At 40.0% G+C, this 26,939-nt stretch overlaps 1 protein-coding gene and 1 long non-coding RNA gene across 2 annotated transcripts in view; one reads left to right on the top strand and one right to left on the bottom strand.

The window, feature by feature from the left end:
• The first annotated feature begins 3,218 nt into the window (after window positions 1-3,218).
• The window catches only part of LOC133834839 (uncharacterized), a 35,003-nt gene continuing 11,282 nt past the window's right edge, over window positions 3,219-26,939 (top strand). The window contains exons 1-2 of the long non-coding RNA XR_009893479.1: window positions 3,219-3,420; window positions 5,805-5,837. This is a non-coding gene — a long non-coding RNA (uncharacterized LOC133834839). The remainder of the gene's footprint in view (window positions 3,421-5,804; window positions 5,838-26,939) is intronic.
• LOC133777638 (uncharacterized) lies at window positions 6,142-17,841 on the bottom strand. The gene is made up of 4 exons (XM_062217324.1): window positions 17,377-17,841; window positions 16,758-17,293; window positions 16,483-16,682; window positions 6,142-6,187 (listed from the first exon to the last, which is right to left on the bottom strand). The coding sequence occupies exons 1-4, from the start codon at window positions 17,681-17,683 to the stop codon at window positions 6,142-6,144; spliced, it is 1,089 nt and encodes a 362-aa protein (XP_062073308.1). The 5' UTR covers window positions 17,684-17,841.

Consider the following 26,939-nt stretch of genomic DNA (forward strand, 5'->3'; position numbering starts at 1 on the left):
AATGTTGTAGATGAAGAACAAATTTCCCTCATTGTTGAATATGGAAACACAAAATAAAGTAATTAGAATAGAGATTTTGACTGTTCAAAATTTATGGCTTTACACATTCTTAATAAAAAATGCATAATAAGAAAAGTTATATATTACAAGCTCTAGATGCTAATCAAGAACCTTATTCAAAGTATGAATGCAAATGTTGATAATCAAAGAACCATGTTCATGGTATGAATGAAGATCTTGAAAATCAAAGAACCATGTTCATGGTATGAATGCAAATCTTGAAAACAAAGTGTTATTTGATTACATTTTTATATGATGAACTTATAAAAACTTAATCATCAATACTAACAACATAAACACAATAGAATGACAAAACACAAGATTAGGGTTAAAGAGACACAACATTTTATATTGTGCAACTTGAATCTTAAAATTTGGGGTGAACTTCTAAGACTTATACACAATAAGAATATTCTTGTCTGAAATCTATATTCCACGCCTTCTCATATTGCTTGAAGCTTCAACCAAGTAGAATGAGATTTGAGATTGAACAAGCCTTAAAACTCATGCAAGTCAAGCAATGCTTGATGAGTTTCATGTAGAAAACTTTGGACTTTCAGAGTTAGAGAGAGAGATTAGAAAAATATTGGAGAGAGACAGGTTAGAGAGAGATTTGAGAGAGTCATCAAGTCTTCCAAAACTCTATGATAGCCCTTTTATAATGTAGGCACAATCATTCGGTCTAGCCATTAGTCTGTACGGACACGTTAGGCGATACATCGCCTACATGTAGGCGATGTATTGCCTGCCAAGCGATATGTCGGCCGTTAGCTGGCAATGTATTTCCTGCTGGGGATTTTGAGCCCCTTCGTATTTAGGTGATGCAACGCCTCATAGGAGGTGACACATCGCCACCCCCTCTAACTTTTGACCCTTCCAATGGTCCTAAAATGGCTCCAAAGTCTACCAAAATTTTTGGGGGTCGTTAGATACCTCCATGTATCACTTTAGACCCATAAAAGTCAAATTTAGATGCCTACTACATAATCTCATGTTTTCAATTCAACTTAAGTTAAAAATGTTAAGTGTTTTGCAGCTCAATGTGTAAACATCTTAACCTTTATAGTAAACCAATCTCAACAGGAATTTCAAGCTATTATGACGATTGCCAATAAGAGGCTCTGTAAGTTGATAGGAGAAGGCTAAACCCTAGCTTTCCATCCTCGAGGTCCTTCTAGGAAAAGGACCCTTCCTATAATTGATGAGATTGAGGAGGAAGAGGAATGCACATAGGTGCTTATACTCTAAGACTTGTTATGGCTATGTCATATTAGTGTGTCTTTCTGTAGATGATATGTTGATTTTGAGTAATGATGTGAGAGGAATAATAGAAACAAAGAGGTTTCTATCTTATAACTTCAAGATGAAGAACCCTGGGGAGGTTAATACCATTCTAGGTATTAAAGTTAGAAGGAATGGTGGGGGTTTCGTAATGAGTCAAACCCATTATGTCAAGAAAGTGCATGAGAAATTTAGTTATCTCGAAATCAAAGAGGAAAATACCTCGTTCAATTCAAACATGTAGAAAAGAATGAAGGAATAGTGGTGGCTCAATTGGAATATGCAAGTGCACTAGTCAGCCTAATGTACGCCGCTCATTGCACAAGAGCGGATATTGCATACGTGGTAAGTAAACATTAGGTTTACTAGCAATCAAAGTATCAAACGTTGGATGGCAATTTAGAGAATTATAGGATACCATAAGAGTACCAAGTATCATAGCCTTCACTATTTAAATTTTCCAAGGATACTTGAATGATATTATGACTCAAGTTGGATATTGGGAGTGGGAGATAATCACTCCACCACCGGTTGAGTATTTACTCTTGGAGAATGTGCTAAGGCTCTAAGAATCAAACTTGTATATCATACTCAACCATGGAAGAAAAATGTATAGCTCTAGCTGCAACTAGCAAAGAGGCCGAGTGGCTTAGAGATCTCATGTTTGATATGCCTTTTACCGCGGATATGGTATCGACGATCTCGATACATTGTGATAGTCAATCCACTCTTGCTAGAGAAAATAATAGTGTGTACAATGGGAAGTCTAGACACATTAATATAATACATGAATATGTAAGATAATTGATTCAAGATGGAATCATATATATCGCATATGTTAAGACAAGTGATAACTTAGCGGATCCATTTACAAAACCTCTTGTGAGAATGTTAGTAAGTTCCATTTTAAAAGGGATGAGACTGAAATTCCAACAATAAAAGACTCACCAATGATGGCAACCGAACTCTAAATTTTTGAACATCAAGGGAAAGATTTCAATGGTTAAGAACAATTCATTTTAAAGTGAATGGCTTCAACACTAATTTTTTGTGAGTTCCATCCAAGATGCTTAGTGTCGATTGCTACCGAGTAAGGGTTAAGCCTAGGGATTTTGATGAAGTTCAGTTGAACAAGCGTCTATAAAGGTCACAAAGATATTGTAAGAACTTCACCTATGTAAACTTAGAGGTGGTGCCACCTGGAGTTTCTCCCAAGAAAGTTCATGAAGGGATGAGCACATGTGTAACGTCCCGCATTTCGGGCACCTATGAGTAGCTAAGAATGTGGTGGTTGGATATATATGAATATTATTATGAATGATAATATATTCTTGAGAAGAAAAATTCATTTTGCTAATGTTAGCCAAAGTATGAAATGTGTGGTTTGGTGACATAACGAGCATTTCGGGCCCAGACTGAAATGGAAACCTTAACCATGAAAGTTCTCAGATAATCGTTATTTTAGAATCATAAGTATGGAGAAATAATATTGGGCATTAAATTATTGGATTAATTTATATTAAGGTCAAAAAGTTAAAATTTTTATGTGAATAGTCTCTAAAAAAGCAATTTTTGTGAAAAATGCACATTTTAACCAAAAATGAGATTTTGGCTAATTAAATTATTTTAGTTATAAATATAGGAGTGTGACCACTTACATTAAATGGCAAGACCTTTTTAATTTAATTTTGGAGAAAAATACCATTAGCCTAAGATTAATTAGTTTAAGTTAGAGTAATAAAGAACTAATCAATGAAATAATTGGGATTAGCATAGGCAGCAGCAAGAGGGGTAAAAGGGTCATTTGGAAGTTTATTTTTATCACATATAAATAGGAAAAAAGTCAAAAGTCTTCATTATTTACAAATGGTAAAACTTGGAAGTTAAGTTTTCTCTCAATTCTCTCTCAAATCTCACCTTGGCCAACTACATATACAACCTTTTCTCTCTGATTTTTCTTCACAAAATTCTCATTCAATCCTTCCTTTCTCATCTTCTATCTTTCGTATACCTAGTTCCAAGTTACCTAGTTCTAGGTTGGAGTTAAGAAGTCTACACACAAAGTTAGTTCTACAAAAGGTAATAGCTAAACTCCTCTTATCAAAGTTTTTGTTTCGTTAGTTTATGCACTAGATCCAATCCAAGGTTATCAAGAAGAATATGGTCACCCCCCATGTGTTTTCACTTGATTTTTTGTTGAATTTACCATGTTTAAGTTGTTTGATATGTTTAAATTAATTATTGGAACTGTAATAATATTTGTTTGATAGTTGATCATACATGCATGGGAGATTGGATAATTTGTTAGTGGTGGAATCCAACATTCCATAGGAAAAATTGTGATATTTGGGAGAAAATATTAAATATTTGAATCCCAAAGGATCAAGAGAAATCTTTATGAATCTTATTTTAGATTTTCTTGGTTTCATTTGTATTTTAATATGTGTAGATGTTGATAGTGTATATAAACGTCCAAAAAAGGCTTTAAAATGACCAATATATGATTTTTGCAAAACTTGTGTGCAATTTGGAAAATTGCTTTTCAAAAACTAGGTAAACAACCGATTTTGGACAATGATTTCCATAGAAAAATTATTGAATTTTTGGAGTATTTTTGGAATGAACATTATTTTGATATTTCTAAATCAATTAGTAAAGTTTCAAAGAAAAATGTTAAAAACACTGAAAGTTATACAAAAACTTGTGGAAGCTCGAAATAGCTTCTCGACATCCAAGTTTGAAAACTCATTTCATTAAGTAAAAGTAGTTAAAATGACCAAATTTTTGGTATGGCTATTGATTACATATCACAGTATAGACCCAATACATTTTAGATCCAAATAATGAATCAAATGTATTTTATGAATTCTCAAAGTTCACTAGAAAGATTGGTCTTTTTCTGGACAGTTTTGAAATGATGTTTTTAAAAATAGTTTTTACCAAGTAAAAAGAGTTATTTTTGTATGAAATTTGGCAAGGAACGTTTTGGAATATCCAAGTTTATTTCTGCAAAGTTTGTGAATTTTTGGAGCTATATTTTCAAAATATAATTTTCTAAACTAGGCTACTTATAACTTAAATTTACAATGTTTACACTTAGGAAAAGAATGAGAATTCTTCAAAGTATTTGGCTAAGAAAATGTGTCTTAATTTTAGTAATTACAAAATTGAGTTTAACACACTAAATAATTATTGAGGTTAATATGAATATTAGGAATTTAATATTTTATTAATTAATGTATTATTAATTTGGTTTAAGAAAATTAAAAAGGGTCAAAAACCCTAATTTTTCAAAGTAACGAAGTAAATAATCTTTTTAAAATAAAATCAATGTTTATCCCAATTTCTCTAAAATAAACTAAATATAATTAATATTTCCAATAATCATTTCTTAATTAATTAATTCTACTTAAATTATCAAAGTTTATAATTTGAGTAATTTTACTACAAAATGTGGGATATTTGGTAGAATCAATGAATGGTAAAACTTGGTAAAGCTTGAAACTATATTTTTCCCGGCTAGGTTCGGTAGTGAGAATGGAATGGGATATTTTGTAAAAATTCTGCTTTTAAATAACTAGACACATTGAGGGAAGTTTTTCCGAAAACTTTAAATGCAATTACGGCTTAAAACGTGTGACGACGAAAATACCCTTGGTAGGTATTTTGTTGTGACCTTAATGACCAAAGTAGAATGTTAATCAACTATAATGCCATAATTAACCTGAGTACACTGTATGTTAGTTATAGTGTTGGCTAAAAAAGCAAGATTATCTGAGGGAAGATTTCTCGTGCGCAACTAAGGACAACTTGTAAGTCAGTTTATGATTTATGTGTCTGCAACATGAGTTAGCTAGTGTATTGCTTGCTAGAAGTAGGGCTTATAAGCTAGTTAGAGAGAGATGACTCATTTTTAGACAGTCTCTAGGGGTTCTTACACTCCACGTGAGATGTTGGTCGTCTGAGTTACACCCGAGACCTTTGAGATAAGTATACCGGATAAACCTAGGAGTTTGAATGATCCCAGGGTTGCTTATGCTCCATTATAATATGTTATTTTAATTCAATTTGCGACCGTGAAAATTGACCGAGAGAAAAGTATACCAGATGAACATAGGAGTCTAAACGATTCTAGGGGTGCTTATGCTCTATTGAGAGATGATATTGATCGCGAAAATATGGTATGCAAGTATACGTAGTCAATTAAAGTAATAAAGATAGTAAATAAAGTATCGTTCCCACAAGGATTATCAACCAATTACCAATAAGTGCTTTTAAATTTCTATTTGGCTGTCAAAAATAGACTGGTTTTTTAAAACTGAGATTTAAAATTAAAATAAACTTTGCAAAAATAAGGATTGATTCAATAATTAAAAATTCCTAGGATATTAACTTCATCAACTTTTCATTCTATTAATTTTATTAATTAGTTCTAAATTTCTTTCTTCATATTCTAAATGCAGGTTTACATGAATCGATTTCTATTCTTTTTCAAGGTATAAGATCTAAACCTATATGCATGTTTTCCACATCTCTGTGATAAACTTAAACATATAGCAAGCATTAAGCATAGAAACCTAATAACTACACAAGCCATACAGGTACTTTCGTCCAATATGCAACCTATGTCTATATAACGATAGCATATTCAATTCTCTTCTTTTGAATTTTGAATCAAAATCATAAATCAAGCAAATATTGATCAAATATTTACTAGCATTAAGCAAACATTATATAGATCAGAATAAAGAAGTAGAATCAATAGAACATCATAATAAGATTAAATAAAAATCTAAGTGACTACATTAAACCCTTGATAAAAGTGTTTAGTTCACATGAGACATGACTAAAACAACAAAATAATTATTCATAAACATAAAATTCAAAGATTTGTAGAAGAAATAAAAATATGAAAGTGCAGAAAAACTAATTTCAAAATCAACTTTAATCTCTAAACTCATAATTAATATCTGACCTAATCCTAATTAAAACATAAAGTCTGAATTTACACTAAAGAAAACCACGAATCCCTTTTTTTCATAGGCGGGCTGCGACTTGGCCTTCCTAGGTCGCGGACCGTGCCATTTTTAAAGCAATTCAATGTCTAGTAAGATCTTTAGGCACCGCGACCCTCTAAACCCTAGTTGCAGCCCGCGTGTAGATGCACCATCTTGGTTCGCCTCTAACTTCCACTAGCACCATGAATTATAAGAGCAAGTCGCAGCTCTAATTCCCTTCAGCAACCTTCAGGCTCTGATTTGACTTGTGTCGTGACTTTAATTCCATTATTTTCAAATTTTTGTGTTTTAACATCCTTCCTTCATCAGAAACTTATTATAACTCATCCTTTGTGCCATTTTGAGTCAAGCAACCACTAAAAGCTCCTTTTTTTCACCATTTCCTCTTCTTTTCACATTTATCTCAAGATTCAATGCACCAACTTATAAAAAAACAAAAACAAGCGTAATCTTGCACAAAAAAAACATAAATACTCAAGATTACCACAAAAAAACATCGTAAAACGACACTAAAATGGAGTTATCAAACTCCACCAAACTTAGTCTTTGTTCGCCATCAAACAAAGGACTCAAAACAAACCTAGACTCTAACAACAAAGATAACACCATACAACAAACAAAACATGAATTATACCAAAAAACACTTATGCCTCAAAATTATGAATGCTAATCATATAATTCTAAAGAAAAACTACTCAACGGTTCCAGAATTTTGATCAAAATACTCCATCAACACACTTTAGTCTACTAACATTTTGGATTACCAAGTCATGATTATTAAATAAATGTATTTGAAATCAATTATGCTAACCAAATTCTTTCCAATCAATCCATTCAAACCAAATAATTCCATAAGCTCACTTACTTGCTATTCTCCACTTATATAAATCATGATATGCATAAGAATCAATAGGACTTGTATAAGCTTGTAATGATGACTTAGGTAAAGGTACATGAGAAAGTGATTTTTAAGCTCACTCTACTATAAGCACATGACCAAAAATCATCGACTTTACTCCCATAGTAAATATAATCCCATAATCCCCTTTCTTGATTTTATTTAGAGAGATATAATATTTTTTTTCTCATATGATAACTACACTCCCCCAAACTTAATTATTTTATATATTCATATTGGGAGTGTATTTTTAATTGATTTTTTTTTCAATATATATACTCTCTCTCTAATCTTTTGCACTTTTAACCCCATTACACATCAATCCCCATAACTTTTCTTTTTCAATCATTTGCTCATAGTATATTAGGGACGGATATATAACCAAGTTTCAAGTATTAGGCTTAAATAGTGACTTAAAAAAAAAAGGATACAATGTTTGGCTCAAAAGGGTTAGCCAAAGGATCAATTAATTTCAGGTCAACAAGAGAAGCTCAAATGGTCGAAATGATAGCCTAAATCATATTCCTAAGCATATGTGATATATTATTTCGCCTCGAATAACAAGTAAGCAAGTTCTAGAATTGTAGAAAATAATTTCCACTTTCCATTCATCAATGCACCAACCAATTCCAGCAAGCATAATCAATATCAAAAACATCAATTTAAACATCATAACAAGACATTAAAAAAATGTTGTCTAAACTAAAATGAACTAACAGAGTGTTCAATCATGCACACAGATTTTTTTTTTCAGATTTCATTTTCTTTGGATTATACACATAACATTCACTTTGTTCTCATTGGCACTTGTTGTCAACCATCATTCATGTTGGTACTTGTTATACCCAGATTTCGAGCCGTAGAAAATATGACCTCGAAAGCTGAGTTCGCATTAAATGGTCTCGTGAGGGTTAAGGGTATGCTCTACGATTGTAAATCGGAGCCTGCAAAGTGTGATACAGATCTCGAATATGGTGACCTCGAAATGATCTCGATCTCGAAGGATAGCTCTGTGAGCCCCTCATCTTCAGAAGCAACTTCGGAGCAGGGATCTCGAGCTCGATATGCCATCTCGAAAGAAATGTAAGCTCGGGAAGTGTCAGCGGCTCGCACAATGATGTGAAGCCTTGGAGATACGCAATGACTACCTTGAATGTCTACAAGTGTTGTAGATATGGGATATGATCCTCATTTATTAATGTAAATCCCCAAGAATCGTGGGATATTATTTGGTCAGTTATGCGTTTCCTGGTCTTCAGGGACGTTTCCTTTTATATCTGATTATAGGCATTTAAAGCCATTTATTTTATTCACAAAAGAGTAACTACCCAAAATATGTGGGATAGTATTCTGCATCCTTCTCTATAAATAGAGAAGGCATGCACCATTGTAAAGGATCGAATTTCTGATTCTTGAGAGAAAACTCTGGAGAATTCATGCTAAAGGATTGTTCAGAGATAATCTTGAGATTAATAACAGAGACTCGTGGACTAGGCAGATTTAACTGCTGAACCACGTAAAAACCGCGTGTCTGATTCGTTTGTTTGTTTTAGCCATTGTCTTTAATTGTTTGCGTGCTCTCTTCTTTTATCTGTTGACGAAAAGCGGCGTCAACAGTTTGGTGCTTTCATTGAGAGCCTCAAGCATCCATCCCTGAGAGATTCATGGCTACAAACAATCAGAACACTCCTGAAGAAAATTACCCAAGGCGTCCTGGAAAACAGCCAATGGAGAACCCGGACGCTGATGAAAGGAGTGGGTCCTCTGATTCCCGGGGACCACCTCCACAACCAAGGGATGAGGACATGTACTATAACCCTGAGCGTTATGTCCCTATTGTAGAATTGGAGAATCGGCAGCTGAAACAACTGCTGGCAGATGCCAACAAACGTAACGAGGAGTTGACTAGGATAGCCGCGGAGGCGCAGGTGGCTCAGCCCCCACCTCCGCGCGAAGACCGAGCCCCTCCTCCAAGGGACGTACACGTTCCTCCCCGGAAGCCCCGTGGACGTCAACGAAAAAATGCTAACACAAGGAGGCCAGCTCAGCCTCCAGCACCAACAGAGCCATCTGCTCCTTCTAGGCCTCAGAGGAGTACCCGAGCTCGGGTCCCGCCTAATCCACCTGTGGAAGTGCCTGCAGGAACTGAGAACAACCAAGCTCCTGTCGAGGCTCGGACTCAGGTTCCTGGTAGCGCACCAAACGCAACCGGCCCATCTCGGGCAAATTCTGGACCTTCCAGGCCGAGGCAAGGACGGCAACCACCGTCACCTATACGGTTTCCTCCGTCTCCCATAAGATATCCTTCACCTCCCCGCAGGAACGCTCAACCTGGTCGAGATCAGGATCAAGGGCGTACAGGGGAGAGACAAGGAAACGGGGAGACGTTCCAGGGGCGGAAAGGCGCGCCATCCGAGAGAAGTCAGACGTCCCGATCTCGTACTGCAGTGACGAGGCGACGTAGAAAGGATCCACCACGAAATGACCGATCGATGAGTTTCACTAGCGATGAGTCCGGAGAAACAAGGTCTGTCAGTAAACACGACCGGGGTCGTAAAAATACTGGGAATCACAAGAGCCATCCCGACCTGCGCAATCACCTGAATCAGAGCAGGGGAAAGGGAGATCAGACAAACCCGGATCTTAGGAATCATCTGAATGGGCGTAGAGATCCCTCACGGAGACGCGAGCCTGGGATCGTGATTAATGACTATCAATTCCAAACGCCGCCTAAGGACCCAGTACAAGAAAGGATCGATCAGCTTGAAAAAGCCTTTAGGCTTTTGAAGAATGAGCGAGGAAACGGTCGATATGAGGACTCTGATGAGGAACTCGAGCCGTTTGCTCCCAATATTTCTAACACTCAGTTCCCCCAAGGGTTCCGGATTCCTCACGTCCCAGCGTTTGAAGGAAAAACCGACCCATGCAGCCATCTGAGTACATTCAACACTATTATGAGAGCTAGTAACGTAGGTTACGAGCTCAGATGTATGTTGTTTCCAACATCATTGGCCGGGCCTGCCAAGAGTTGGTTCGAGAAGTACAAGAGACATTCTATAACTTCGTGGGATCAATTGTCTAGAGACTTCAAGAAGCAGTTCCGGGCTATGGTGGGAGTCAGACCCGAAGCATCCACTTTGACTAACGTCCGACAACAACCAGGCGAAACACTAAAGAGCTACCTGACAAGATTTAATCTAGTGGTCGCCCGAGCTCGTGACGTGGATGACAGCGGGCACTTGATGGCCATCCGAGCTGGTGTTTTACCGGGAGTGCACTTTGGGATGACATACAAGGGAAACCGGTGAGGTCGATAACCGAGTTTAACAGACGGGCGCAGAAATTTGTTAATGTAGAGGAAGCGAGGTCAACACTCAAAGCGACCTCGCAGACCGAAACTACAACGATAAACATTAACTCCGCCTCAACCTCGGTTGACCCTCTAGTTACACAGCCTGCCTCGGAGAATCCTTCCAAGAGAAAAAAAAGCGAGGGAAATAATCCTGAGGCTGATGGAGGAAAGAAGAAAAAAGGAGAAAGATATTTCTCCGTATATAAAGTGCATACCGAGCTCAACGAGTCCCGGGAAAACATATACCTGGCTAATGAAAACCAGGTCCCCTTCAGGCGACCGGATCCTATGAGGAATCAAAAGTCCAAGAGGGACTCCAGCAAGTATTGTCGATTTCATAGGGACACCGGCCACACAACTGATGAGTGCCGACAGCTCAAGGACGAGATCGAAGGATTGATCTCGAGAGGTTATTTCCGGCAGTATGTCAAAAACCAGAATACTGGACAGGCTACTGCCAGCCAGAGAGTAGCCGCGCTTCCGGCAACACAGAATAATAACTCCCGATCTCGGGATGAGGATAGGCCTCCACCGATAGATGGAGAGGACGTAATAACCATCTCGGGAGGTCCTCATCTCGCAGGAGGGGGCAGAAATGCTCAAAAACGATATGTGAATGAGCTAAAGACAGGGGACGGGTCTCCATATGAACCCGAACCAAGGGCACCAAAAAGCCAAAGGGTTGAGACTCAGCCTATAACCTTCACCGAGGAGGATGCCTCTCACGTCCAGTTCCCTCATCATGATCCACTCGTCATCACCCTACAGCTTGCCAACAAAAGAGTGCGCCGAGTTCTCATAGACAATGGGAGCTCAGTTAACATTCTTTATAAAGCAACCCTAGAGAAAATGGGGCTCTCCCTTCGCGACCTGAGGGCTTGTGCAACCACTTTGTACGGCTTTTCTGGAGAAGGAACCGCTTGTATGGGGTCCATTGAACTCCCTGTGACCTTGGGAGACTATCCAGTCTCGGTGACCAAGATGATGGAGTTCGTGGTAGTAGAGTTACCATCTGCCTACAATGTATTGCTCGGGAGACCCGCCCTGGTCGGGCTGGGGGCAGTTTCATCTGTAAGGCATCTAGCCCTTAAGTTCCCAACTCCAAGCGGGGTCGGAACATTGAAAGGAGATCAACTGGCAGGAAGGGAGTGCTACAGCATTTCCTTAAGGGGAAAGAAACAAACAAGCGCGCAAGCACTTGTTGTCATACAGTATAAAGACGGGACAGTTCTAAAAATTGACGAGGAGATCGATCCAAGGATTGAAGAGAAGATTGACCTCCAACCTTTGGAGGAGCTCGAAGAGGTTCAGCTCGATGAATCTAGTCCCTCGAAAAAGGTGAAGGTCGGGAAACACCTCCTAGACGAATCAAAATAGCAATTAATTTTCTTTCTGAAGAAAAACCAGGATGTCTTCGCGTGGTCCCACTCTGACATGGTGGGAATAAGCCCTAATATAGCGAGCCACGCATTGAATATAAACAAAAGCTTTCCTCCGAAGCAGCAAAAGCGAAGGCAGCTGGATGAAGACAGAAAGAAAGCACTAAAGGAGGAGGTGGACAGGCTGAAAGCAAATAATTTTATAAGGGACGCTTTTTACCCTGATTGGGTGGCCAATCCAGTGTTGGTCCCGAAACCCAATGGGACATGGAGGACGTGCATTGACTACTCAGACCTCAACAAGGCCTGCCCGAAAGACTGTTTTCCCCTACCGAGAATTGATCAGCTCGTGGATGCCACGGCGGGGCATGGTCTGATGTCATTCATGGATGCCTATTCTGGATATAACCAGATTCCCATGCATGCCCCCGACCAAGAGCATACAAGCTTCATTACGGATAAAGGGCTCTACTGCTACAATGTCATGCCATTCGGACTCAAGAATGCCGGAGCAACGTACCAGCGGCTCGTAAACATGATGTTCTCAGAGCAAATAGGGAACAACATGGAAGTTTATGTTGACGACATGCTCGTAAAGTCTCAACTTAACAAGAACCATGTTGATGACCTCGAAGAGTGCTTTGGCGTGCTCAGAAAGTACAACATGAAGTTGAATCCTCAGAAGTGCACTTTTGGGGTGTCTTCAGGGAAATTTCTGGGTTTCATTGTCAACTCTCGTGGAATCGAGGCTAATCCCGATAAAATAAAGGCCCTGATTGATATGCCGTCACCTCGGAAGCATAAAGATGTTCAAAGCTTGACTGGCAGGATGGCAGCTCTGGGCAGGTTCATTTCGAAGTCAACGGACCGTGGTCTCCCGTTCTTCAACTTATTGAAAGGAAGTAAAAAGTTCGAATGGACAGACGAGTGCGAGCTGGCCTTTCAAGAGTTAAAAAGGCACTTGGCCGAACCACCTATCCTATCGAAACCTGAGACGGGAGAAGTACTGTTCTTATATCTCTCAACAACTGAACATGCGATAAGCGCGGTGCTCGTCCGAGAGGAAGAGAGAATACAGAAACCCGTCTACTATATCAGTAAAAGATTACTGGGGGCAGAGTCAAGGTATCCACTGATGGAGAAGCTCGCCCTCAGTCTGATCCACTCATCTCGAAAGCTCCGCCCTTACTTTCAGGCACATCCTATCCATGTACTGACAGATCAACCACTAAGGCAAGTCTTGTCAAAACCAGAGGCGTCTGGTCGACTCCTTAAGTGGGCTGTTGAGCTCGGACAATTCGAGATCACCTACCATCCGAGAACAACCATTAAGGCACAAGCGTTGGCAGATTTTATAGTAGAATGCACCGGTACAGCCGACGACGAAGTAACAACCACGGCCCACGAGCTATGGAAACTTTACGTCGACGGGTCGTCAAATGAAAATGGAGCGGGGGAAGGAGTTATTCTGATCACCCCTGCAGGGAGCAAATTTCACTCTGCATTAAGATTCAGCTTTAAAGCATCTAATAATGAAGCTGAGTACGAGGCTTTACTGGCGGGACTACGAATAGCAAAGGAACTCAAGGCCAGAGCTATACATTGCTACAGCGACTCCCAGCTCGTAGTTAATCAAATCTTGGGAGAATATCAGGCTCGTGGCACAAAAATGGCAGCTTATCTGGAGAAGGCAAAGTACGCATTGGAGTTTTTTGAGTTTTATGCAATCGAACAAGTTCCCCGAGAACAAAACTCAAATGCAGATGCCTTAGCTCGGCTCGCCACTTCCACTGAAAATGAGGAGCTGAATGTTGTACCCATAGAACATCTGTCAGCACCCAGCATTACTGAGTCAGACAAGGAAGATGTGTGCATGATCGAGACAGAACCGACCTGGATGAGCCCGATCGTTGAATACCTCGAAAATGGAATTCTTCCCAAAGATCGAAGTCAGGCTCGGAAACTAATGTATCAACTTCCTCGTTACACCATCCTGGATGGAAGGCTATACAGAAGAGGGTATTCCATGCCATTGCTCAGATGCGTGACTCCCCCCGAGGCAAAGAAGATTATTAGAGAAGTTCATGAAGGGTTTTGCGGAGATCATACTGGGGGGCACAGCCTATCCAAGAAAATTATACGCCAAGGATATTTCTGGCCAACCATTAAGACGGATTCTTTCGAGTTCGTGAAAAAATGCGACAAGTGCCAGAGATTCGCCACGATACCCCGAGCTCCACCTTCCGAACTAACCATGTTGACGTCCCCATGGCCTTTTGCGGTATGGGGCATCGACCTCATAGGCTCACTCCCAACTGGCAAAGGAGGAGTAAAGTATGCTGTGGTCGCGGTTGATTACTTCACAAAATGGACGGAGGCTGAACCATTGGTGACCATAACTTCGAAGAAGATCCTGGATTTCGTGGTAAAGAACATCGTATGCCGATATGGAGTGCCAAGAAAGATTGTGTCTGACAACGGAACCCAGTTTGATTGCGACTTATTTTCCAACTTTTGTAACAAGAACGGTATAATAAAGAGCTTTTCGTCAGTGGCTCACCCTCAGGCGAACGGTCAGGTCGAAGCCGTTAATAAAACTCTCAAGAGTTCCTTGAAGAAAAAGTTGGAAGAAGCAAAGGGACGATGGCCTGAGGAATTACCCCAAGTCCTTTGGGGATATAGAACTACAGCTCGGACATCAACTGGGCATACCCCGTTTTCTCTAGCATACAGCTGCGAGGCAATGTTGCCCATTGAGGTCGAAATTCCGACAATTCGAACTCAGATTTACGACCAAAGTTCCAATCATACTCAGCTCGAAGAAACCCTAGACTTGATCGAAGAAAAAAGGGAGGAGGCTCAGCTGAGAAATGCTGCTTACCAGCAACGAACAACAAGATATTTCAATAAAAGGTTCCGAAGTCGAAAGTTCGGAGTAGGAGACCTGATTTTGAGACGAGTATTCTTAGCAACCCGAGATCCAGCAGCAGGAGTACTCGGGCCAAACTGGGAAGGACCATACCAGATAGAATCAGTCATCCGCCCTGGCGTATACAAACTTGCGAGATTAGATGGGAACCTCATACCACGAGCATGGAATGGCGAACACCTTAGACCATATTATCAATAGTGTAGGAAGTGTCGCCCGTAACCATGATTTTCTGTACTTAGTTTGTTTTTGAATTTCAAATAAAGGGTCTACTTTGTTTCACATGTAACTTATTTTTATTTTTGCAATCTCTCTTAATTTAATAACCTATGGTCACACTCATAGGATATTAAGGGGGCAACATTGGTATACATACCTCTAGCTTTAAAAAGAAAAAAAAATATACAATACAAAAAGTATTTGGATACAACCAAATACGCGAGCTAAGATAGTTCGGACTTAACCGAATTATAAAAAACAAAAAAGTATTTGGATATAACCAAATACGCGAGTTCAGATAGTTCGGACTTAACCGAGCGAGCTTAGATAGTTCGGACTTAACCGAATTATAAAAAACATTAAGTATTTGGAAATAACCAAGTATGCGGGCTTAGATAGTTCGGACATTACCGAACTACCAAAAACCAAAAACGTTTGGAATTAACCAGATGTGCAAGCATAACAGGTTTGGAACAAACCAGCCAAATTATCGATCAATGATGAATGGGAGCCTAAACCCGTCACAAAATATGTCGAGATCGAGGCTGGAACATCTTAAAATAGTTTTGAACTCATAACCTCGGAGCTAAGATACTAAGGATGAGGGAAAGTGACTAAAAAGATTAACCAAATCATTCATATTACATGCCATATAAGTACTTTTCAGTTCATGGTTACAGTAATGTCCGACCTTGATAAATAACGAGGTTGGAAACGGATAAATCGAATAAACTATGCATGAATGCATCGAATTTCGAGCCTAAATCCAAACTATGTTTGTATGCATAAATAAACATAACCGGTCCATCAATTATAAAAATATGCAAAATATTTCGAACCAAGAAATGTAAGTATATAAAAGAATAATAAAGGGAATTGTATTAGCCCCGTGGGCACAAGTTGAAATAATTACAGAAATAATGGGACGCAGTCCCGAAAACTGATCTCCCCGAGGTCAGATTCAAAGAAGAGGAGTCTCCTTGGCCTTCTCAGCATCAGTGGCACCGGACCCCTCAGGACGAATAGCATGACTATCCTCCTGAGCTCCCTCCGAAACAGTACTCGGAGTAGCTTTATCCTTCTCGAGCTGGTCAGCCTCTTCCTTCTCGAGCCGGGCATTCCATCGTTCGAGGAAGGACGCCTCGAGGGGACCCAAAAAACTGGTGTCCAGTTCTTCGTTATAGGCCCACATCCGGTACATGGCTGAATCGACCGCCGTTTCCTTCTTTTCTTTGAACTCAGCAGTAAGGCGGGTTTTGATATCCTCCATGAGGTCGAGGGTGACGGCCTTGTCTTCCTCGAGCTTCTTGTTGGTCTCCCGAAGCTGGATGTTGTCTTTCTTCTGCTCCTCGAGTTCATTTTTCAGCTTTCCGAGCTCCTTGGCCATTTCCTCACGCTCCTTAACCACTGCCTCGAGCTTAGTATTCACTGCCTTCAGGTCGTCATTCGCTTTAAGGTGGAGGTCCCTCTCCTCTTGGGCGAGGGTCCTGCTCGTATGGACCTCGTTGTTCAGCTCGTAATTAAGCTGGGCAGTGAAAGCAAGAGCCTGAAAAAAGGAAGAAACCATCATTAGCCTCGAGACAGCATGAATGTAAGCAAAGGGAATATATAGGATACTTACCGCGGCAGTGTGCTCGATACTCTTCTCGTACAGGACAGTGCGGTCCCGAGTGCCAGTTAGACACTGCCACTGAGGAGCCTCAAAATTGCCGTAGCTCTGGCCAATCCGGGACATTACATCCGAGATCAGCGTAGACCCGTGAGGACCGGCAGCATTATCCACCACATACGAATCCATATGGGTGGAAATAGTTAGCTTCTGGGCTCGGGAAGCAGAAGGTCTTTTGGCGAGCTGGGTAGAAGGCATTTGACCCGCCACAGGAGGTTGGGATTCAACCACGGCAGCGATATCAGTCTGCGAGGCCGGCGCCACCACAGGGACGACGACCTGCGAGGGTGGTATCGTCGTGGGGACGTTAGTCTGGCCAGTCGACGCAGCAGCAGAGCTCGAAGCCGGCGGGGGAGGAGGAGGCGTTTTCCTGGATCTCTTGGAGCTTTTCCCAGGCTGACTGGTTGTCAGTCCCCTTGCCCTGGGGCGCTTGCTCCTCTTGGCACCCGCATTGTCGATGAGGGCGTCGAGGTCGGAGTCCATGTTGCCTGCACAAGTCATCACAGTGAGTCAGTGAAAGAAATACAAGTTACTCCAACACTATATAGAGTGGTGAAAGAAAAAACCTAACTGGAACTTTCCCCCGAGATCGAGCTTGGGGACCATGAAATTCCCCCGTCTTCAGAAGAGGCGGGGGGAGGGCCTTCCCTATAAGTTGGCGATAACCTCGAAAGGTCCCTATAGTCATTGGTCCCATACTGCACAGCTATCCCATTCCACATCTCGTCTGTGGTATACATCGTGTCATATTTCCCGAGCCCACTATCAAACCTATGGACACAGTCATCTACCCAACTCCATATATAGAAGTGATATCTATCCTGTGGGCACGAGACTAGTCTATTGGGCCTGTGTTTTAATAAAGTGGGAGACCACATTCGCGAAGTAGGAAGGGTTTTACCTCCATCAGAGTCCGAACCCGAGGCTTCATCATTTGCCTCGTTCCCTGACCGCGGACTTCTCGAGCGAATTGGGAGAGGTGTTTTCCTTTTCCTCCTCGGAGGAAGGATGCCTGTGGGCAGAGGCACTTCCTCCCAGCGTTCGTATTTTTTACTGGACCAGTCAGAGGTTGACTGGCCCTGTCCCAACAAGCCACAAGCTCGAAGCTTGTCCTCATGTAACAGAAATGAAAGAGACCTCCTGCCATAAGGGAGTCGGAGCAGGCTCCCTCTATGCTCCTTCATTGTCTCGTCGGGGGTGGGACGCTGAAAGTTAGCTGAAAGGCGAGATACACTTCAACTAAACATGGATACAAGGGCTAAAGATTCGAGCTCAAAAATAGAAAGTAACGAGAATACTTACGAATTCGCCTAAACGAACGATGTCGAGACGGGAACAGACCGTCTGTCCAGAAAAAAGCCCTTTTGAAGTCAGGGGGATGGTTCGGAAGGTCTTCAAAGATTTTTGTCTCTTTGGGATAGCTCGAAAGGTAGTAAAAACCATCTCCTCCCCGAGCTCGGGAGGGATTACTCTTCAAACAAAAGAGGTATAAAATCTCTTGGGGTGAAGGTCCTATCCGCCCCAGCTCGTGGAATAAGGACCTCAGGGCAGACAGCACCCTGTATGAATTGGTGTTGAGTTGGAATGGAGCCAACCCAACGAAATCGGTGAAATCTCTGAAAAAGGACTTCAGGGGCAGCAAAGCTCCTGCCTTTAGGTGTTCCTGGCTCCAGGCCGCGTACTTCACACTGGAATCGCGGCCCCCAGGAGCGAAGCAGCTCCGTTCATGTCTTGTCGGAGCTCGGCAGTTCAGTGTGTCCAATGAGCTAAGGCCATGAAGGGCCAGGATGTCAGTTATCTGGTCGGAGGTGGTAAAACTGAATTAATCAGGAACGTTGATTGAAATCCTCATCAGATCGAATGGAGGGGAGTCGATGATGAGATAAGCGCCGAAAAGCTGTCAGACGAACGATCGTGGGCATGTTCCCAAGGTACTCAAGTACCTAAAGTGAGCAATACCCATCTGGCACGTGTCCGTTTTTAAGAGAGTGACAGTATGGTTCCCGAAAAAAGTAGTTCAAAAGTTTCCTTCTCTTAGGATTCGAACAAATACTTTTGAGGGGGCAAAATGTTATACCCAGATTTCGAGCCGTAGAAAATATGACCTCGAAAGCTGAGTTCGCATTAAATGGTCTCGTGAGGGTTAAGGGTATGCTCTACGATTGTAAATCGGAGCCTGCAAAGTGTGATACAGATCTCGAATATGGTGACCTCGAAATGATCTCGATCTCGAAGGATAGCTCTGTGAGCCCCTCATCTTCAGAAGCAACTTCGGAGCAGGGATCTCGAGCTCGATATGCCATCTCGAAAGAAATGTAAGCTCGGGAAGTGTCAGCGGCTCGCACAATGACGTGAAGCCTTGGAGATACGCAATGACTACCTTGAATGTCTACAAGTGTTGTAGATATGGGATATGATCCTCATTTATTAATGTAAATCCCCAAGAATCGTGGGATATTATTTGGTCAGTTATGCGTTTCCTGGTCTTCAGGGACGTTTCCTTTTATATCTGATTATAGGCATTTAAAGCCATTTATTTTATTCACAAAAGAGTAACTACCCAAAATATGTGGGATAGTATTCTGCATCCTTCTCTATAAATAGAGAAGGCATGCACCATTGTAAAGGATCGAATTTCTGATTCTTGAGAGAAAACTCTGGAGAATTCATGCTAAAGGATTGTTCAGAGATAATCTTGAGATTAATAACAGAGACTCGTGGACTAGGCAGATTTAACTGCTGAACCACGTAAAAACCGCGTGTCTGATTCGTTTGTTTGTTTTAGCCATTGTCTTTAATTGTTTGCGTGCTCTCTTCTTTTATCTGTTGACGAAAAGCGGCGTCAACAGTACTAAACACACACTAAAAGAAAACTTTACACCAAACAACTAACACAACAAAACAACACAAACAAACAAAACGAACGAAAAAATAAGCTCCCTCCCCAAAACTTAAGCTAAACATGATTCCCAATGTTTAAAAATAAGTAAAGAAATAAAACTTACCTGGTGTGAATCACGTCAAAAGGGTGGTGGATTAGGGAAAGGATGCCAAGGTGGTGGATAAGGAAAATAATGTCTGTCCTCCTCCTGATTTGACCACCGGTAAACCAACTCATTTTATTTGTCTGCCTGAGCTCGATGATAATCATGAAGCTCCCCCAAATAATTATGAATGTGTTGGTTTTTCCGGATGATATAAACCAGCAGTGGTAGTCATTCGGCATAAATCTCAGATGCTAGTTTGGATAACTCATCCAATATCTACAAAGAGTCCCGTCATGATGGCATAGACAAGAAGACATCGATAAGTTCCCACTTCAGATAAGTGACTCACAAAGAGTTTCCAAGCCTTCGCCACCATATTCATTTGAAACCGTCTGAAAAGCTTCGATTGGCCATCTTGCAATACAAAACTAGCACTTGGAAATTAGCATAAAATTCATGACCATGTTATATAGACATTTTTATTAACCGCGCCTGGGAAATTAGCATAAAATTCATAGACCATGGAACAATTGGCCTTGGACATTTTATTGTCTACAAAACTTTTCCAATTACGATGTTGAATTTCAGCTTGAATTATGTCAATTACGATGTTGAAGTTCATCTTGATATTCCATGCCTCGTTCTTGAATTACTTGACGGTAAGATAATCTTTGATAATGATCAAAGGCATCCTTACTAATAAAATGAGTAGGATCAAATTCATGAGGAGGCGGTGGTGGCGGGGCTAGTTGTGGTTGAGGTGGTTGGATGCAGGAAGTGGAAGGAAAATTGGCACTTCTGGAAGAAGCAGCCCTAGCAGGTTGTTTTCGTGGTCCCATAATCACACAATGCAACAAATACTACCTACAACAAAAATTCAACGACACTTTTGCTAATTTATCTTACCTCCTCAATGGAATAACACCCCAATAATCCCAACTCAAAGACACAATATAAACTAACAATGTAATCCACAATTCCAATTTAATCTCTTGTCACAGGATTACGTCAATAAAAAACTTCAAGAAAATTAAAAAAGAAAAACTTACATGCCTTTGAGTCTTTGAGATTGCCCACTCTTCAATTGCTCTTCGAATCTTTAATGTCACAAATAGAACAATTTAAGGTTAGATAAATTGAATGAAAGAAGGAAATATGGATCTAGGAAGTTGTGGGTTTGGTTTTTTGGGTGTTTTAAGAAGAAGAAGAATGTAAAAATTAAAGAGATTCTGGAAAAAATTTGTGTTGGGAAGTAGGACATTTCGAAATAAGGGATGTAGGTTGAGAAAAAATGAATTTAAACATGCTTCCCCTTTCTCACAGAGGCGTGCTGCGACCCACCACTATCAAGTCGCGACCCGCTTCAATTTTTTTTAATTTTCTATTCGCAGGCGCTCCGACCCTCTAAACACAAGTCGCGGCCCGCCTATACCATCCGACCCCTATTTGATCTCTGACTTCAGATGGGGCTGTGACTTATAAGCTCAATTCGCGGCCCACCTCCTCCTTAATTTTCCATGCTCTTTGACTTAGTTTAAAGATGCGACTTACAAACTCAACTCATGACTTGACCTCCAGACTAATTTGAAAATTACCTTTTCACGATTTTCACGGTTTTTACATATATTCTACTAAAAAAATTAAAAAAAATACTAAATAATTCTTTACAAATTCAAAACGAAATTAAATAAAAAAATTCAACTAATTAAGAGTTAAAATAAAAAAAAAAACTAAAATAAATTATAGGAATGCTTCCTACAGCGCTATCGTTAACGTCATTTAGCTGGACGCTGAATACCCAATTCAAAGGGGTTATAAAAGCAACACAGACTTGCATTTTTCCACTGTTCCTTCCAAATAGTGCTTTAGTCACTCACCATTAACTTTAAAGTATCCCGTCTTCTCACTACGAATCTGCACAGCTCCATAAGGCAATGAAACAACAATTATGAATGGACCTGACCATCTCAACTTTGATTTTCCTAGAAAAGTTTCAATCGAGAATTAAATAATAGCACCTTGTCGCCCGGTTGGAAATCCCTTCTAATTATCCATTTATCATGAAAAGCCTTAGAATTTTCTTTATAAATCATTGCATTCTCATAAGCTTCATTTCAAAATTCATCGAGCTCATTCAACTCTAGAAGCCTATTCTATCCTACCATAAATAGATCAACGTTTAACTTTTTTACCGCCCAATAAGCTCAGTGCTCAAGTTCCACTGGTAAATGATATGCCTTCCCAAACAACAGTCGAAATGGTGACATACCAATCGAAGTCTTGAAGGATGTGCAATATGCCCATAGTGAATCATCAAGATTTTTCGACCAATCTTTCCTTGATGTGTTTACAGTCTTCTCCAAAATACTTTTAATCTCTCGATTTTACACTTCTACTTGACCATTAGCAAGTGGATGATTGAACAAGACCTTTGATGATGAACTCCATAACGAGCGCATAGAGCTATAAATGACTTGTTACAGAAATGACTTCCTCTGTCACTAATAATTGCTCTTGGAGTACCGAATCGGGTAAAAATATTTTTATGAAGGAATTTAAGTACCTCCTTACCATCACAAGTAAGAGTTGCTACAGCTTCCACCCATTTAGAAACATAATCTATTGCCAGAAAAATGTACTTGTTATTATAAAATGATGGGAAAGGCCTCATAAAATATATTCCCCACACAATAAACAACTCAACTTCCAGAATTCCAGTCATCGACATTTGACCTCTTCTTGATATGTTACTGGTCTGTTGGCAACGATCATAGCTCTTAACAAAGGCACTAGCAACTTTAAATAATGTAAGCCAATAAAACCCACATTGTAAAACTTTTGTTGCTGTCCTCATTCCTCCAAAGTGACCACCACATTGTAAAGTATGACAATGAGTAAGTATGGAAATCATCTCCTCTTCTGGGACACATCTTCTAATTACTTGATCAGCACAATGAAGGAAGGGAATGGGCTCATCCCAATAATAATGCTTGACTTCCGAATATAACTTTTTGAGTTGTTGCCTTGACATGTCTGGTGACACAACTTTAGCTACCAAATAATTGACATAATCCACAAATGAAGGTAGCTTTTGTTCCTCTTTCTCATTATGCTTTTCTCCTTTTTCCAATCTACATAAATGATCTGCAACTAGATTTTCTGTCCCCTTTTTATCATGAATTTCCATATCAAACTCTTGCAATAATAGTACCTATCGAATCAAGCGGGGTTTAGTATCCTTCTTCATCATAAGGTAATTAATAGTGGAATGATCTATGTAAACAATCACCTTATTACCAATTAAATATGGCCTGAACTTATCAAATGCAAAGACAATTGCAAATAATTCCTTCTCAGTAGTTGCATAATTTAATTGAGCATCATTCAAGGTTCGACTAGCATAGTAAATCATTCAGAATACCTTGTCAAATTGATGTCCCATAACCGCTCTTACTGCATAATCACTAGCATCGCACATTAATTCAAATGGAATTCCCAATTTGGTGATACAACAATTGGAGCAGACACTAATTTCTCCTTCAGTATTTTAAACGCCCTTAAAAAGTCAACATCAAAGTCAAATACCGTACCATTCATAAGTAAAATCTAGCATGGCCTAAAAATCTACGAACCCCCTCAATAGACACCGGTGGAAGTAAGTTTTCTATTGTCGATATCTTCGCACTGTCTACCTCAATACCATGGCTTGAAATCTTATGACCCAAGACTATGCCTTCTGTCACCATAAAGTGACATTTCTCCTAGTTTAATATTAAATTTTACTCCTCACATATTTTCAAAAACTTTTCCAAATTAGACAAGCATCCATCAAAAGAGGGCCCAAAGACTGAAAAGTCATCCATAAAGATCTCTATACCTTTTTCCACCATGTCTGAGAAGATAGACATCATACATCTTTGAAAAGTTGCTGGAGCATTACATAACCCAAATGGCATTCTCTAAAATTCAAATGTTTCATAAGGGCACGTGAAGGTAGTCTTTTCTTGATCCTCCGGTGCTATGGGAATCTGATGGTATCCCAAATATCCATCCAAGAAACGGTAATAAGGATGGCCTGCCAATTTGTCTAACATCTGATCTACAAAAGGCAAGGGAAAATGGTCTTTCCTGGTGGCCTTAATTAGTTTACGGTAGTCAATACAAATTCTCCACCCCATTACCGTACGAGTTGGAATTAGTTCATTATTATCATTCTTGACAACCGTCATGCCACCCTTCTTCGGGAATACCTGAACAAGAATAATCCATTCACTGTCAGATATTGGGTAAATTACCCCTGCATCCAAAAATTTAGGAATTTCCTTCCTTACCACCTCTTTCATTGAAGGATTGAGCCTCCTTTGAGCATTGATACTAGGCTTAATATCCTCCTCCATTAATATGCGGTGCATCATCGTTGAAGGGCTTATACCTTTGATGTCTGCCAGAGTCCACCTAGCTTGTGAGCCCTCATCACCCTAAGTAGCTTCTCTTCTTAATTCAGAGACAATGAAGATAAAATAATAATTAGGAGAGTGTCATTCTTACCCAAATAAGCGTACTTAAGATGATCTGGTAAAGTATTTAACTCAAGAACTGATGGCTTCTCTATAGATGGGAGAGGTCTCTCAGGTACTTGCCCCAATTCCTCATATGTCATTTTGTAAATTGGCCCTGATGAGTTCAACCACTTAACATATTCACTGGGTTCAGTAGCAACACACTCTTCATGACTTGCAACCAAACTCAACTGAAGTGGATCCTCAATAGACTTAACCTATTTTCCTTGTTCCTCCAATACACTAACACTAAACCAACTGTCACTAGCTGAAGGATATTTCAAGGCTTTAAAAACATTAAAAATGACCTCATCACCTTGTACTCTGAGCCTTAACTCACCCTTCTGGACATCTATCAATGCTTGCCCCGTGGCTAAACATGGTCATCCCAATATAATAGGCATGTCCTCATCTTCCTCCATATCTAATACAATGAAATTAGCTAGGAAAATGAACTTATCTACCCTTACGAGAACGTCCTCTATAATACCTCGAGGTGTGTTAATGAATGATCAGCCAGTTGAAGAGTAACAGCAGTGGTTCTAGCTTCCCCAAAACCAAGTCTTTTAAATACGGACAATGACATTACATTAATGCTTGCACCCAGATCACATAAATCCCTCTCACAATGAAAGTTCCCAATGGTGCAAGGTATAGTGAAACTACCCGAATCTCTTAACTGTTGAGGAAGTTTCTTTTGAATAATTGCACTACACTCTTCTGTTAATGGCATGGTTTCATAATCCTCCATTTTCTCTTATTAGACAATATTTCTTTCATAAACTTCACATAACTAGGCATTTATTCTAGAGCCTCTGCAAAAGGAATGTTAATGTGAAGTTTCTTATAAACCTCAAGAAAGTTGGAGAATCGTATGTCAAGATTGGCCTTTCGGAACCGTTGAGGATACAAAATCTTTGGTGTAGGCTCAGTGTATTTCAGCTTCTCTGTCTTTGGAAGGTCTTCAGTAACCTCCTATTTTGCTGGACTAGTAACATGTTGATCCTCTGTCTTCTTTCCCTTGTCATCCACTGTAGGTCCATCATACTTAGTCCCACTCCTCAAAGTGACAGCTTGACATTGCTCTTTAGGATTTACGTGTATGGAACTAGGAAAATTCCCTTGTTGTCTACTAGAAAGTAGTTTAGCCAATTGACCCATTTGTGTCTCCAAATTCCTGATTGAAGACCTTGTCTCTGTCATAAATTGATTTAATTGGTCTGGCTAAGTTGTCGGTGAGTTCATTGGAGGGTGGTGGTGGATGAGATGGGCGTGGGTTTGGATCATAATAAGGCCTAGAATGTAGTCCATAAGTCGGTTGATAAGGTGGTTGTTGAGGTGGATACTATGGTTGTAAACCTTGGTTATTTTTCCAAGACATGTTAGGGTGATTTTTCCACGCAAGAGTATATGAATTTGAGTAGGTGTTGGCTACAGGCCTTGAAAAGTTACCAATAACATGTGCTTGTTCCAAAGGCATACTATTTATGTATGTTGAGCAACTAGCTGTGCTCAGGCATTGTTCATAAGAATGTGGTCCCCCACAAATCTCACAACTCATGACATTATGTACTTGCATTGCTTGTGCGACGAGGTTATTCTGCTGCAATTTCTTGGTTAAAGATGCCACTTAAGCGGTCAATAAAGCAATAGGATCAACCTCTAAGACTCCTGCCACCTTCTTATTCTCACGCTCAGTAGGCATATTGTAGTTATTCATGGCCATCTCTTCCAGTAATTCATAAGCTTCATTAGCGCTTTTTCTCATAAATGCTCCTCCTGATGTTGCATCAACTATTGTCCTTGTATTTCCCCCCAAACCATTGTAAAATGTATGCACCGGCAGCGACTTCTCTATTCCATGATGTGGGCACTTCCTTTGCAACTCTTTAAAATGTTCCCACGGATCATATAATGACTCCCCATCCAGTTGATGGAAGTTATTAATGTTTCCTCAATATCGGGCTGACTTCGCAGGAGGAAAATATTTACCAAGGAATTTATGAGCCAAGTTTTCCTAAGTAACTATAGAGTTGGCTTGCAATGAGTGCAACCAACTCTTCGCTCTATCTTTTAATGAAAATGGGAATAATCTTAATCTGACAACATCGTTACTCACCCTATTCATTTTGAATGTCGCACACAGCTCTAAAAAATTGGTGATATGGAGATTTGGATCCTCGTTTGGTAATCCCCCAAATTGTACACAATTTTCTACCATCTGAATAATCGATGGTTTTATCTCAAAATTATTCGCCTCAAGAGTAGGAGGATGAATTCTTGAATGTATCCCCATAACAATAAGGAGTACATAGTTTCTCAATGGTGGATCGGATTCAGCTGCATTACCCAAATTTGCATTGTTGTTCACACCATTATTAGTGTTCTCAGCCATGGTAAGATCCAACCTTTTCTTTATCTTTCAGTTTTGTCTGCACATTCTCTCAGTTTCAAGATCTATCTGTATGAGTACCTTTCGTCTCCTTCCACACATATACAAATAATTTCTAAAACACTATACATCCTCGATCCAAATGAGTGTAAAATATAAAAACCAAATTAGAACAAAAAATAATTAATTTTGATAT

The sequence above is a fragment of the Humulus lupulus genome, chromosome 5 (genome assembly GCF_963169125.1).
Source record: "Humulus lupulus chromosome 5, drHumLupu1.1, whole genome shotgun sequence".
Lineage (NCBI taxonomy): Eukaryota > Viridiplantae > Streptophyta > Magnoliopsida > Rosales > Cannabaceae > Humulus > Humulus lupulus.

Bases quoted from the DNA above. Each gene is read 5' to 3' on its own strand.
- LOC133777638 (XM_062217324.1), bottom strand. From the start codon at position 17,683: ATGTGGTCTCCCACTTTATTAAAACACAGGCCCAATAGACTAGTCTCG. The intron at 16,683-16,757 runs GTAAGTATCCTA...TCCTTTTTTCAG, and splicing joins GTATCGAGCACACTGCCGCG to GCTCTTGCTTTCACTGCCCA. The intron at 6,188-16,482 runs GCAGAAGAAAGA...TTGTTGTTTTAG, and splicing joins CTGAAAAATGAACTCGAGGA to TCATGTCTCATGTGAACTAA.